Source organism: Egretta garzetta, unplaced genomic scaffold (genome assembly GCF_000687185.1).
Source record: "Egretta garzetta isolate BGI_Z169 unplaced genomic scaffold, ASM68718v1 scaffold12, whole genome shotgun sequence".
Taxonomy (NCBI): Eukaryota; Metazoa; Chordata; class Aves; order Pelecaniformes; family Ardeidae; genus Egretta; species Egretta garzetta.
In genome coordinates this window covers 1,226,170-1,240,253 of record NW_009258795.1, presented here as the reverse complement: position 1 = coordinate 1,240,253, position 14,084 = coordinate 1,226,170, and the positions used below count along the sequence as shown (strand labels likewise).

At 44.4% G+C, this 14,084-nt stretch overlaps 1 protein-coding gene across 1 annotated transcript in view; it reads left to right on the top strand.

Moving 5' to 3' along the window:
- Window positions 1-14,084, top strand: part of MCTP1 (multiple C2 and transmembrane domain containing 1) — a 193,874-nt gene that overhangs the window by 54,813 nt on the left and 124,977 nt on the right. The window contains exons 6-7 of the mRNA XM_035889310.1: window positions 4,928-5,098; window positions 6,724-6,854. Of these exons, the coding sequence (XP_035745203.1) occupies window positions 4,928-5,098; window positions 6,724-6,854 (302 nt within the window). The remainder of the gene's footprint in view (window positions 1-4,927; window positions 5,099-6,723; window positions 6,855-14,084) is intronic.

Genomic DNA, 14,084 nt, shown 5'->3' with positions numbered 1-14,084 from the left:
AAGCATTGTAAATGCATACGACAGTGCCTTGTGCGTCCCTTTTTGTATATGACTGTTCCTTGATTTTTTCATCATGTGGACAAGAAGTAGCGGCTGTATCTCTTGACATTCTCAATCTTTATTTTAAATCTTTTATCCAAGCCACGCAAGCATCCTAGAAATCCAGGGAGAAGAATTCTGTTTACTTGAGTTCACAGCAGTCATTTAAAATGCTGGCTTTGATTCACTCTACTGTATGTGTACATCTGCGCTCCGTTCCACAGCAAAGAAGAGGACCATTGTTTCCTATGTTCTTCCATTATTTTCTTGATTGGTATTTTACTGAAAGCTTCCAAACCAAAGTAGTTTTTTGGGTAGAGATGCCTTTGCAGGACACATAGCTGCATTATTTATTTGCTTTTTAAAACTTCTTTAAAAACCCAAACAATGCCAACTTTTTGGTAGGCACACTGTTCTACCTCTGGCTGTTGTTGAGTTATTCTTGAACTTTTTGTTCAAGGTTTTGTGCTGAAGGATGCAGAGGAGGAGGAGGAGGAGGTGTCTTAGTGGTGTGTTTAATGAGATTCAGTAAAAGCAGAGTCTGTTTGCACGGGTGCAAGCACACGCGAGCGAGAGAGGTGCGGCTTTGCAGGGCACAAGGGCTGGCCAAGGAAAAGGTGAGGTCAGCCTCGGCAAGGACAGATGGTTGGGTTTCTCCAACTCATTACGAGCTAGAGTTTCAAAGGTCATGTAGATACGCAGAGATAAGGTCACGTAGATACGCAGAGATAAATGCTTACGGGATTTTCAGAAGTACTTGCTATGGCTTCTCTTCCTCTGAAGACAGTGACAGTAAAGTTGTGGCAATTAATACACTCATCAGGAACATGGTCTTGAAGAACCTGGGAACGAGGCCCGGGTTCTGGCTAAGCCTAGTTGGCTTGCGGCCCCGTAACGCTAACCACTAATAGCTGACCGTATGCAGAATATTAAGCCATGCTTAAGATCATCCTTCAGCTCCGCCATTGTTTTTGGCTAACTACGTTAACCATATCTAACAGGGGATACTGTTCTGTTTCTCTGTAGGAAGATTTTCTGCTGTTGGCGTCCCTAGCCCTTACACTACCCCGCGTTCAGGCAGAATAGGTGGAACACAAATAAAAGCTAATCCTATCATGTAAGAAAATGTTGGCTTTTGCTTATCTGTTCCTAGTGGAAGCATTAAAGCTGTGTATGGATATGAAAAGATGTAAGGTTTTCTTTTGCAGTCAGCTTTGTTGTGAAAGACTCCTTTTCAGAAATCTAATTTTAATTTCCTTTTGGGGAAAGAGAGAGAGAAAGCTTCACAGTATGTGGGCTGCAACTTCTTTTTTTCTTTTTCCTTTTTTTTTCCCTTTTCTTCTTTTTTCTTATTTACTTCTTTTTTTTTCCCCCCCTTTTGTTTTTGGTTCAGACCATGGCAGGTGGGAGTCTCCATGCCTGTTCAGAAACGCACAAGGATATGAAAAATAATCCCATGTTAATGACGGTTAGTTGTAGCCTCAGATCTTGACCTTGCTTCTTTCTGAATTGTGGCAATATGGCCAGTTTCAGATGGAATATTATGAAATATGTAACATTCCACTATTCCCAAAGCAGTTTCTTCATGGTTTTGTTTGTGGCAGAATAGTGAAGGCAGAACGAAAAATGCGTCGCCTGCTTTCTGAGGGAAATAAGTTATCTAAGAGTTAGTCTTGAGGAATATTCCTGGGCAGGAGAAACTTGGAAAGATCCATGCTCATTTCTTTGTTTTACCCTCACATTTTCCCTTCCAACTTTGTAACTCACTGAGGGCTGGGTTACAGGAGGTTGCATAGACACCTAAAAATGTACCTAGAAATGATGTACCTGTCCCACACTGTGAAATTAGCTTCATAAGGGAGGAACTCAAAAATGTGACATCAGTCTTATTTTTCCATTTTTTTGTCTTTTAGCTTTTTGTCAAACTTGACTTGAAATCTCAACATCTGTATTTATTTACTTCCTATGAGAAAGACTGTATGAAATCAGAGACTATGTCAGCACGCGTAGTTTCTTAGGACAAGGAGCACTTTGGCTGGAAGGAAAGCGTGTTCTAGATGTCTGTTCAGATGCTGTTCAATCTCACTTGGAACAGGAAAAACACCCATTGGAGGTTATGCTTGCTGAATAAGACCACATAGCCCATGGCTTTCCCACCCAGGAAACCTGGATGCGGAGCTTGAGCTCCAGCTACCTGTACCCCAACTCTTCCGTGCCTCCCTTTTGCTCTTCCATGGATCTGCGCGTTACCGATAAGGACAGGGAGCAACATCACGGTCTGGATTCCCCACCTTGAGGAAGAGGCAGCCACAACCAGCCCACACCACGTTACTTTTAGCAGCCAGCTGCTTTTCGTCCAGCAGATTGAGATGTAGGCTCTGCAGCTTCACTGTCGGTCACCGAGGCACGGGGCTCTGCAGGGCGCTGTGCCAGTCGCAGGCTCTGACCCAAAAGGGCCTCTTCCCCCAGCAAAGCGTCCTTGTTCTCAGGGGCTCTGCCTGACCCTGTGAACCCCTCTCGGACCCTGCTGTCATTTTACACTCCATGAGTGGTCATTGAGATCTTGCCGTGCCCACCTCGTGTGTAAATTACTGCTGGTGACGCAACTCCCTACTGGACATAAAAAATCAGTGTGTTTTATATGGTGGCAGCTGTTCTAATGCAGGAAATTATTTTAAGACCCGTTGCAAATACAGAATTTAGACCAATTATACTCTCTAAATGATTCACTGTCTCATTTGTGACTAGTGAAGTAAAGAATGATGCAGTTTTGCTCAAGCTTTACTTTAAAAGAGTTGTACATGCAAACTGTCACTTATTTTCTGTGATAGTGTCCTGGAAATCACTTGGATTCCCACTCAGCTCTTAAAAAAAACCCGACAGCTGTGTATTCTTTGCCAAAGTAAGTCTCGGCTAACCACTGCCTCTGTCCCAGTCTGAAATATGTTCCTAAAGATGCCTTGTCTCTTCTTTCTGCATCTCTCGTCACCTTTATTCAGGGCAGAGCCCGTCTGGGGTCCTTCTTTTGCTCTAAACCTTCTAAGAAACTGGAACAAGAAAAACAAATTCACCACTTCTTCACAAGACACGTCTTTGGCAGTCTGGACTGTGTGCTCCCAACGAAGGGGTATTTGTGCTGAGAAAAAATTTATGAAGTTTAATAATGTTCTCATCTTGTAGATGAAATCTCTTCTGGCAACTGCCTTTCCCACTTGTGCCCTAACTTGGGTAGATTTTCTGCTGCCCCACTGCTGCTCCATGTCGCAGGTTGAGTTAAAGGTTATTCCACTTCCAGCTGAAGTGCGCAGTTCCTCTTTGCCTTTAGAGAAACAGAAAGTTTGCGAGAAGTTTCTCTGCAGTCAAATCCTTCGCTTCGAGACGAGACATATTTAATAAATACTGAAATATTTTAGGAGTGACCGTACTGCTGGGAACGAGTAGCTGTTAGAAAATGTGAATGCATGCCAATATGATATCTGAAATGTCACTCAGATTCCCAACCCCAGCGGCCCCAGTCCTCATGTACAACACTTCTTCTCTCTGGAGTCTGGGGAGTGCAGATGACAGTCTAGTGATTCTACTCCAGTGTACTTCTGTCATCTTCTCTGGGTAATACAGTGCAATTCCTGCCCTGGCACTTGTACAGCTGTAACCATCCAGCCGTGTTTACCCTCCGAAAGACTCAAACCAAGTTTGCACCGAAAGCGTCTAACAGAGATACCAGAGGAGCACAAGTGATGGAGCCAACCGCGCAACGCTCCGCCTTGTGGAGGGCTGCTGGGCCCATAGGGCATTGTGGCTCAAACTACACTGCACAATAAAGAAAATGCATGTATTTTATGTAAGTACAGCTGAGTATACATGCAGACGTGCTTTTTTGGGGATCCCTAGAAAGAACGATGTGTGAATTTAAATATTTAAGTATTTAGTGTTCTGATTTTAGGTAAGGCAACCTTGAACGAATACAAGAATAAAAGGGAGAGCCTGTGGCAGCCTTGCTCCTCAGATGCACCCGAGATGTGTTTGCCTGCCGGGAGCGTGCAGAGGTGATTTCCCACTTCTGGAACTGCCTGGCAGTGCCTTGTACCCCCCGTGGCTCAGAGCAAGCCACGGCTCATCTCCAGATAGTCAAATATATAACCCCCTGCCCTCCTGCCCCCAGTGGAGTTCCTTGGTGAATGCTGGGGCCATCGGCTTTGTGTGGGTGAATTTTCTTTTAACCCTCAAGGTCAGCGGCTGAGGGTTCAGGGTCCATGAGTTTCTGCACAGTTCTGATCAGAGGCTCTGCAACCTCTTGCTTTGAAACTCTTGAATTAATGTGTTGGTATTTAATTCAGTTTTCCTTGCTGTTTCTGAGAATACCACGTCATTTTAGAGGCTGAGATACTTGCCATGTGCACAGGAGTTTACTGACTAATTTTCCCTTGGTCCATGCTTCTCATGGTGGGTTTATATTATTTTAACAGAAGTTCCATTTTCTCGCTGTTTTTTATGTTTATTTCAGTGTTTGTTCAAGTTCATCCAGTCACATGCTACTAACATGAGAGACTTTGCAATGTTTATTTGTAATGTTGTTCGTTCTATCAGCAGAGGGAGAAGTGAAGCAGGAAAAAACACTTTGGCTTTTTGTTCTGAACATTTCCTTGAGTACCATTTGTTCAGCTTGCTCCTGCAAAAGCAGCCCTATGGTGTTACCTGCGTATTTGTCACTGTCTTGTTTCTCTCCGAGTAATTCTTTGTAATAAAGTTTGCGTGTGTACCCTCAGATAACTTCAGAATGGCTTAAGATGGTTGCTTTCCGTTCATGGTTACATAAAATTGAATGTTAAAACGCAGGGGGAATTTTTGGAATTGCTTTAACTAAACCTATGTTTTTATTTCCCTAAAGTTTCAGACCCAGAGCTTACGTCTCTCAGACCTGCACAGAAAGTCTCAGCTATGGAGAGGGATAGTTAGTGTTACCTTAATAGAAGGTCGTGAACTTAAGGCGATGGATGCAAATGGACTAAGCGATCCTTACGTGAAGTTCCGGTTGGGGCATCAGAAGTACAAGAGCAAGGTAATTTTAGCTGTGGCCTAAAATGTGCATTGGCTGTGTTTGAAAGGTTTTGTTCCTGCTCCTGTTTTTGTGGCTCGCCTGACTATTTAAATAGTGGTGGAGATTTATCGTTGTGTGAATTAGCTGTCAGAGCCCCTGGAGCTGTGTTTAGATGTTTCTTTTTATCAAAAATAAATGGATGGGGAAGGATGTCGCACTGAAAGCTGCGGGGTGGCGGGGAGGCACACCTGATTCTCCATACCAGTTGTGCTGGGTTTTATTTCCCGTTGTGGGTTGTTCATGGCAGGGGAGAGACGTGGAGTCATTCTGACAGGTAGATACCACCCTTGTGCCTTTTCTGGCTTGATGCCGGTAGCCTCTTGGATCCTTTGCGTGGTCTTATCCTCAAACCATGTCATGCTATATCCTCACTTTCCTCGTTGTGTTCTTGCAGCAAGTTTCATTAAAGTTTTGTATATGCATGAGCTTAACAGGCAGAGAGGATTGATCAGGGAGAAAATTATTATGGAGGCTTGTTTGGCTTTCTTGCTATTATTTTTCATTTCCCTGACCCCTGTTGATTTGGAAATGGCTGTTTATGGAAGATGCCGGGTCCGACGATGACACCATTGACCTTCCTCTCTCAATGGCCGTGGCGGCCCATGTGGTTTTCACAGCCAGAGAAAGGGCAAAGTGAGGAAGAGGCCAGGAACATTCTGAGGCCACGTTTGCAGATCTCTGAGCCCACCTTAGGGCCTCTTAATCTCAAATTAGAAGAACTCAAATTTCACGCTTTTGTGACTTAAAAATTTTCGTAGCGTTTCTGCGTTTTAATCCTCTCTGATTTTTCCATTTTTTCAAGCCAGCGGAACTGGTGGATGTAGACAGCAGCGATTGCTTCGTGGGGAAGGCTCTAGGCAGTTTCCATTCTTGCTCAGGGCAGGGGTGACTACGTGACCACTGCTTTTGCATTGTGGTAGCAAAGCCTGCAACCTTTCTGTTCTGCAGAGCGTGGTCTGAAACACGTGGACTCAAGTCCGTTGAAGTTACTTATTTTGTCGGAAGTAACTGGACTGAAAACGATCGAGAAAGCTACTTTCACCTGAGTTGTGAAGGAAAGGAAGTGAAATACAGTGGGGTTTTTTTGGGGGGGGGAGGGAAGAGCATTATTCCATAAAAAGTAAACCATAGTATCATCTTTATCCCAGTATTACTGCGGCTGGGGCAAGAGGACATGATAAAATTGTTTCTGTTTGAACACTCACAGTCACCATCTACTTGTCACTGCAGGTGCTTTGTTTTCCTTTAGGCTCAGGCACATAACTTTGCAGCTAACTGCTGCTCAAGAGAGGGCGTAATTATTCCAGAGAAAAATGGATCCATTCCCAGGGTAAATCCTTTGTTCGGGGGGCTTTTGAAGGTGACAGGTTGCAGGACTTTGGAGGTTACTGCTGCGTCAGAGAGGCATGAGAGCGCTGGCCAGTAGTCTTCTCTAATTACTATTTCTTAATTCTCACTGCTTAAGGTAGTCAGACTGCAGATGACAGAAAACCCCTCCTGCACAGACTCTAAAGAGCAAATTTACAATTCAAGAAAAGTGTATCCCTGCGCAATGCAATATGACTTTCTTTTTCCTCTCCTTTCAGATTGTGCCAAAAACTTTGAATCCTCAGTGGAGGGAGCAGTTTGACTTTCATCTCTATGAAGAACGAGGTGGAATTATTGATATTACCGTGTGGGACAAAGATGCTGGCAAAAAAGATGATTTTATTGGCAGGTTTGTGCAATTACAGCCTTCTTGTTCCCTGGGGATGAGAGTAGATGATTAAAATGAGCCTTGCCGTTGAAACTATTTCTTATGACCGTTTGTTCTTGCTGGTTTTTTTTTAAAGGTGGGGGAGGATTTTTCACAAAGTGTCAGTGCAGTTTGCTGCACGGATGTAATTCTTTACTTTGATGGCACAAATGGTTTTTATTGACCAGCAGGTGGCAGCTTTTACCAATTGATAGACTTAGGTTTTCCAAAATCAAACCCCCACATTCAGAGCAATAATCAAGATGCAGGAAGTTCCATACGGCAACGTCCAACTTGGAGGAGAAATAACTTCCCTGACTCCTAATAGGCACATGAGGCCAAAATTACGTACTTTTTTTAGTCTGTTTGGAAAATTAAGTGAGAGCCTTGAAGGATGACACACACCCTTTGGGCGAAGAAATAAGGTGATTCACCTAATTCGCTTTCAGGAAAAGTCAATCTTTGGGATCTGTCTTAGAGTTGAAGAAATGGTGTAAATTGGTGTGCTTACGCTCCATTTTACTGTGCAGGAAGAAGAAAGATGCTCATTTTTTCAACAGTGCCATTAACTGTTAGCTAATAGGGGAAAACAGTCTTGTACTTATAGACACCGTACAAAGTCAGTGCTATTTTGAAAGCTCAGGTGTTTTTTTACATCATATTTTAATTGATATCCGTACATTCGTAATGGTAGTAATTATTAATCCTACATATCTTGACTGCTTGCTAGAATATTGGTTGTAGGTGCTTTCACTAGGACAGCGATACTGTTAACTGGTAGAATTGCTTTTTTTGGCAGTTAAAATCAGGAACGGAAATGCCACAGACCAGGCCATGTACTTTTGATCTTGGTGTGGTTATGTTTCTGCTAACCTTTTCCTCCCTCTCGTTCCGTTTAGGGTAATGGCTTTCTTTATCAAATCACATCAGCCCCATATTATTCTGCGTTTATTTCCTACCATGAGTGGTGGGAACTCAGAAAACATACAGCGCCTGTGGCAAGCAAACAGCTTTAATATGGGGCAAACCCACTTTTCAGAAGTGTACGCAGCAGGGTTTTGTTTTATATAATGAAACCCTATGGATGGGGTGGTAGCTCTGTAGTTGAAGTTTGCATCGTGTTTTTTCCCTCGCTTGATTTCAGTCAGCACAGGTGGTAACAATATTTTTTCTGAGGCAACATAATCATTTAGTCCTATGACAACACATGCTATACCCCGGGAAATCATTCCTATTTCCTGCTTAACTGTAACCTTCTCATCCAAAATTCAGAGCATTCACGTGTGATTTTTCAGAGCGCTGCCATCAAAGCAGCTCTTACGTTGTTACCATTACCAATAATTACAAAGTCTTAAGAGCATTGCTTAAAATAAAAGACACCGTTTTTGCTCCAAGGCACTTGAACCCTAAATAAGAATGTGATAGAGAAATTAGAGAAGGAAAATCTTTAACTGCAAACACGTGAGCTGCTTAGGTAGCTTTTCAGACACCTAAAAAAGTTGTACACCTTAAGCATGCATCTATTTATCTGTAGTAACTGCATGCTATTGTGCAAGTAACAAATGATTTCTACATTTTATTTAGGTCAAAAATATTGACAGCATGAGAAATCTTCTCTCTAAGAAGAATGCTTGAAGCCCTTAGCATTTTTCAGTGGGAGAACCTTGTTTTGTTTTGTTTTCTGTCATTTTCCTAAATAGAAGTGATTCTTGTATAAGCCAAGAAAGGAGCTCCTTGGACAAAGCAGATCTGTACCTCTTCTGCAGTATATAACTGATTTTAACCAAATCAGCCGTATTTTCCCCGAAACCTTGCCGCACTTGATTTCTGTGACCTGTCTGGTGTCGGCGTATGTACAGTCCCGCTTCAGTTTGTCCTTTCAGACACTCTAGTTTCACCTCTGTTGGTGCCTTATCTCTGGGTAATGCAACCCGCAAACAAATTGCTCTCCATGAAGATTTCCATGAAAAACTTTGTCATTTGTCAAGCTCAATCTGAATACAAAAACAGGTCTTAATATTCCCCCTCCCTGATACTCTTTTCCAGTCACTGTGGATAAAAATCACTGATGCCTGACAGCTCCGCTTTACATTGACCTCTCTTCCCCAGTTTCTCCTTTCCAGGCGGCCTCTAAAAGCTGTAAATGCTTCGGTGGGCTTCCTCTGGGTATCTGTGTGTTCTGCTAAACGTATATTAATGTTGCGAAGCATGACCGAGTCGTGCTCCGTGACGAAGGCTCCGTGGCACTCAAGGCACATGTAATAAATGGAGTGTTTTGATTCAGGTTCCAGGAAAAGTGATAATGAGGCTGCGGGAGGGAAACAAAAGACTTCCTGGTAGTATTCCAGCACTGCTCAGTGACGGAGGGTAATCCCCTCCATCTTACTGTGACCTTCCCACTTCCTTGAGTAATGCCCAAGCAGCAGCTGTTTTATTTAGGGACAGAGTCTAGTGGTGGGATGGCAGGGTTAGGATAACGGCTGGGCTTGATGATCTCGAAGCACTTCTCCAACCTAAACGATTCTATGATTATATAGGAATATTTTTATTAAAAACAAATGAAAATTACTCTTTCTTGAAGATGTCCTGCTTGGCCAACGTAGGGTTGGGGAGAAGAGACTGAGATTGAGGAGATCCTACTCATTGAGGGAAACAGCAGACTACACTGGGAAAACAGAAGAAAAAGTTTGTTTAAGGTGGAGTTCCCACCTCTCATCCACAGTGTTGGGGTTTTTGTGTCCTCCATATTCATCTGCTTGCAGAGCACACATCAAGGTCAGCAGAATTTCCCATGCAAAATAGGCGTGACTGGGCTGCTTTGCCAGGGAATCTTTTTGAAGATTGCCATCCCTAAAACTGGTTCAGTGTTTCCAGCCTGAGCTGGCTGTGGGAGAACTGGGTTGCCAGGTGGAAGGTTGAAGGGACAAACTCCAGGTCCTTCCTGGAAAACAGCCTGGGAAGCCCCACTGAGTTGAATTTTTCTTTCTGTGCTGAACTCTGTAACTTGCAAATGTTATTCCGAAGTAGAAAGTTGTAACTTCTCCAGGAATGATACTCCGTCTCAGCTACGTTTCAGTGAAAAAAAAGGAGTTGGAAACCGGGAGCATAGACCTGGGCCTTGTGTCGTGGTCATTGGGCTGCAGCACGTTAAGAGCCAGGATGAAGTTGGGAATGCGACAAGGTGGTGATGGCACGTGTGCTCAGACTGCGAGGGCTTGGGCTTGTGATCTTTTTTTGAGGGCAGGAAGGCAAAGGGAAGAAGTTGAAAAGGCTGAAGACATGGAAGTGGGATTCTGGCTTTGGGGCGGCGTGATGGGAGGAGGTTGGAGCGGAAGGGGTGGCTTGTAAGAGGGAGGAAGGTATTAAGAGGGTGAGAGTGACGGCATGGCATCCTAATTCAGAGCAGGAGAAAGACACGTCTGTCACAGAACTAGTGCAAAGCTCTGTTTTCATCGTGGTACCCAGGCATGTTCGGCATGGAGGTTCCTGAAATGAGATGCTGGCTGATTGATTTCTGTTCTTAACTGAGCATTTTGTGTTTGTAAAATTCATTTGAGCCTGGATTGCGTGCGTTCTCCATGGCAGTTTAACAGATGTAGCACCTTGTGACCCTCCATCTCAGAATACCCTAAAACCCCGAAATCCTAGAACCATTTCAGTGTTTGTTTTGGGATTTCAAAAGCTTGGAAGAAGACCTCATACTAAAGCTCTGAGGAAAATCTGTGTTCAATCTGTGCTGATTTGTATGAGGAAACGCTGGGCTTGACCAGAACTGAGTTTCATCATGCAGGAGGTTAAATTCTGGCATTCTTCTGAATACCTTTTTTTTTTTAAAAAAGAAAAATATTCCAGGGCCAAAGACGAGGTCTAGAAGTTCTTTCTTTTGGAAGGCACCAGCAGCTAAAGCCACAGGGGCAGCCGCCTTACGTGCAAATAAGCATGGGGTCTCGCGTGAGCAGCATTAGCCGTTGCGTCATCTGATGAGTGGAAATACGTATGTACGTGCACATATTGTCCAGATTGAGTACATCTAATATTCACACATTTTTGCTGTGAGTAAATAATTTCTCTTCCGTATTGAGTCAATATATTCCTGTGATTAAAAACATATACTGCAGGAAGTTTATGTAGGTAATACTAAGATCAAAATGAAGGTGAAATGATTTTAATCTTCATGTAATTATTTAACTTTCTTATCATCTGCGTTTTTGAAGGCGATCCTGTCACCTTTACGATAATCAGCTAATAAATCCTCATGATCGTTACACCTTTATGCATAGCAGTAATCTGAACAAATTGGCTGCTGACAGCTGCAATAAATTGCCAAGAATGAGTGCTGTCAGAGAACAAGTTGTTTCTCTGAACATACAGGATAAGTAAATCCCATGTCATGCAGTTTTATTCAGCTGAAGTTATTTGCAATCCAGTACAGCAGGATTTATAGCATTATTTAATGGCATGAAAAATGCCTGTTTATCTTTAAAATGACATTGACTTTTACTCATATTTTATGCCAGAAAATCGCTGTTGACTTCATCTATATCTATTTTCATCAGTATTTATAGATGCCACTATCTTTTTTCCCATCTGATGCCAATTAAGAACAAAAGACCCTGTGTATAGTGTATTCATTAAAGCCATGTATTAATTTTTGCCTGTAAAAAACTGAAACATCCCCTGATCTCTCTGAATATTGTCATGAAAATTCAGGTCAACGTTGTGCATGTGTGTGTATGGGTACGCACCGCACAATGAGTGTTAATGAAATACAAAAGTTAAAATACTGGAAGTTAGGTATTTAGGTTTTCAACACCTAGTCTGCTACGTCTGGTCTGTTTATTTTTTTCACAGTAATAAAGCCATAGAGGATTTTTTGGGTGCACATAAATACGAGCAATATGTGAGCTCTGCTGCTGCATTATTAATCTGAAGCACAGGGATACACTACTCAAAGTTCTAAACTGAAGTGGGATTCTTATATAAAATATTTATGTCTTTTTCGTTGTGGTTTTTGGGTTTTTTTTTGTTTTTCCCCCTCCACTGAAATTTATGTAGTTTCACTGTGGGAGACCGAACATTATCAGTGAGAGCTGGGTGGTGCTGTAAAGCTGTGTATGGGCACCCCAGCATGCCCGTAGAGTTGAGTGAAGGACACTAACTACGTTACTGCTAACGTTCCCTCCCAGATTTTTCCTAGAGATGTTGTGGAGACTGTAATGTATAATAAAATATCGGCAATTTTCTTTTTTTTTTTTTTTTTTTTTTAAATATTGTTGCCTGAGAAGGAAGTTTTGCACAGTAAAACGTGCATGGGCGTGGAGGTCTGCGTTAATGTTGAAATTGATGAATCTTGACATTTTCTCAATTTCGCAAAACTCTGCAGAGGTGAAATGGGTTCCTCTGGAATTGTAATTAGCGCTTTGTTACGCTGGGCTTTCAGATATTTCTTTTGCACGGTGGCGGTGGCAGCGTGCAAATTTCTGCATGTCGAAGCAACTTTGGCAGGACGTTTTATTTCCCAAGCCGAAACGCGACGGTCGGCACGCCATGGTCACCTGAGTTGTGAGCTGTGCACGCGCGTGAATCGCACGGCAGTTCCGTGTGAACACGGGCAGGCGCACGGCCAACAGCCTGTGCCTAGAGGAGCTGGGTGGTCATACATGAGGACTGCAGTTAAATTATTGCCGACGCATTTCTCTATGCAAAACCAAGGGTTTTGCCTGGAGCATCAAAATTTAAAAATCATAGAATCATAGAATCACTTTGGTAGGAAAAGACCTTTAAGATCATTGAGTCCAACCGCTCCCCTACCCCTGCCATCCCACCCCCAAACCCTGGCCCTCAGCACCGCCTCTGCCCGGCTGTTAAATCCCCCCAGGGCTGGGGACTCGACCCCTTCCCTGGGCAGCCCCTTCCAGTGCCTGACAGCCCCAAGGGGAAGGAATTGTTCCCCATGGCCAACCTCACCCTGCCCTGGCACAACTTGAGGCCGGTGCCCCTCGTCCCATCGCCCCTTCCCTGGGAGCAGAGCCCGACCCCCCCGGCTCCCCCCTCCTCTCAGGCAGTTGTAGGGAGTGATGAGGGCTCCCCTCAGCCTCCTCTGCTCCAGGCTGAACCCCCCCAGCTCCCCCAGCCGCTCCCCAGCAGCCTGGGGCTCCAGACCCCTCCCCAGCTTTGTGGCTCTGCTCTGGACAAGCAGGCCTGCCCTTGACAAATCCTGAGATGTGCTGAGCCGTCCCCGTTTCCACCTGTTGCCAAAGGGAGTTAGGTGAAAATAGTGCACCTCAAAATTCGGCCTTCAGGTATTCCACACCTTGTTTATTACTATCTCTGCACATTTTAACTTCTCCTGTCAATGCAGAGGCACTGCTGTTCTGCGAGAAAGCCCAAAAAGGTTCAGTTTGGGCTCGCAAATCTTCAGTAGCTTTCCCTTACCAGATATTTTATTATTTACAACACTTACTGGCAGTTATTACTGTCATGTACTGTTGCAAAATTGATCGTATTCCCCAAAGTACTCTGGAATACAGAATGCTGCGCACAAGCTGGATGATGGTGTTTTGTGGATCCTTCTTCTGACCCTCTGTCTCCCGCACATGGAAATGTGCTCCCCTAGGTGAGGTGAGAGTGGCAAAATAAGAGGAAGGGAGGAGGAAAAGGGGAACGGCTGCCCAGGAACGGGGAGCGTGACCGTAGGCGTGGGAGGAAGCGGTTGGGGGTGTGGACAGGGCTTTCGAGGGCTTCTGGAAGGCACGGGTTGGAGCTGTGTGGAAGCTCTTGCAGAGTTTGCTTGGGCCAGCTAGGGCGGGGAGAACCGTGCAGGGGGACGTAACGCTCCTCCAAGCCACGGACTGCTTGAGCAAGGGGGAGGTGTTCGTTTCGCTGCGAAGAAACTGCGCCGGTGACGTCACTGGCGGTGCGTGTCCCTAGTGTCCGGCTGTGCCAGAGGGGACGAGGTAGGAAATTACCACACCATAAAACGTCCACAGGTGCTTTTTCCTGTCTGTGCAATTTCAAAAGCAAATCTGTAGGTTTATTGCGAGGAGCGTGCTTGGGAGGATGTCAGTCGGCCATTCCAGGACCCATCGACGGGGTGTTGTGGCACGGGACGTGTTTCTTCCAGCCAGCCAGAAGCCCTGGGCCGCGTTCAGGTGCTGCTCGGTGACGGGTGGGATTCTCCTGCATTTCGTGTGACTCTGGTGTTTCTGCTGC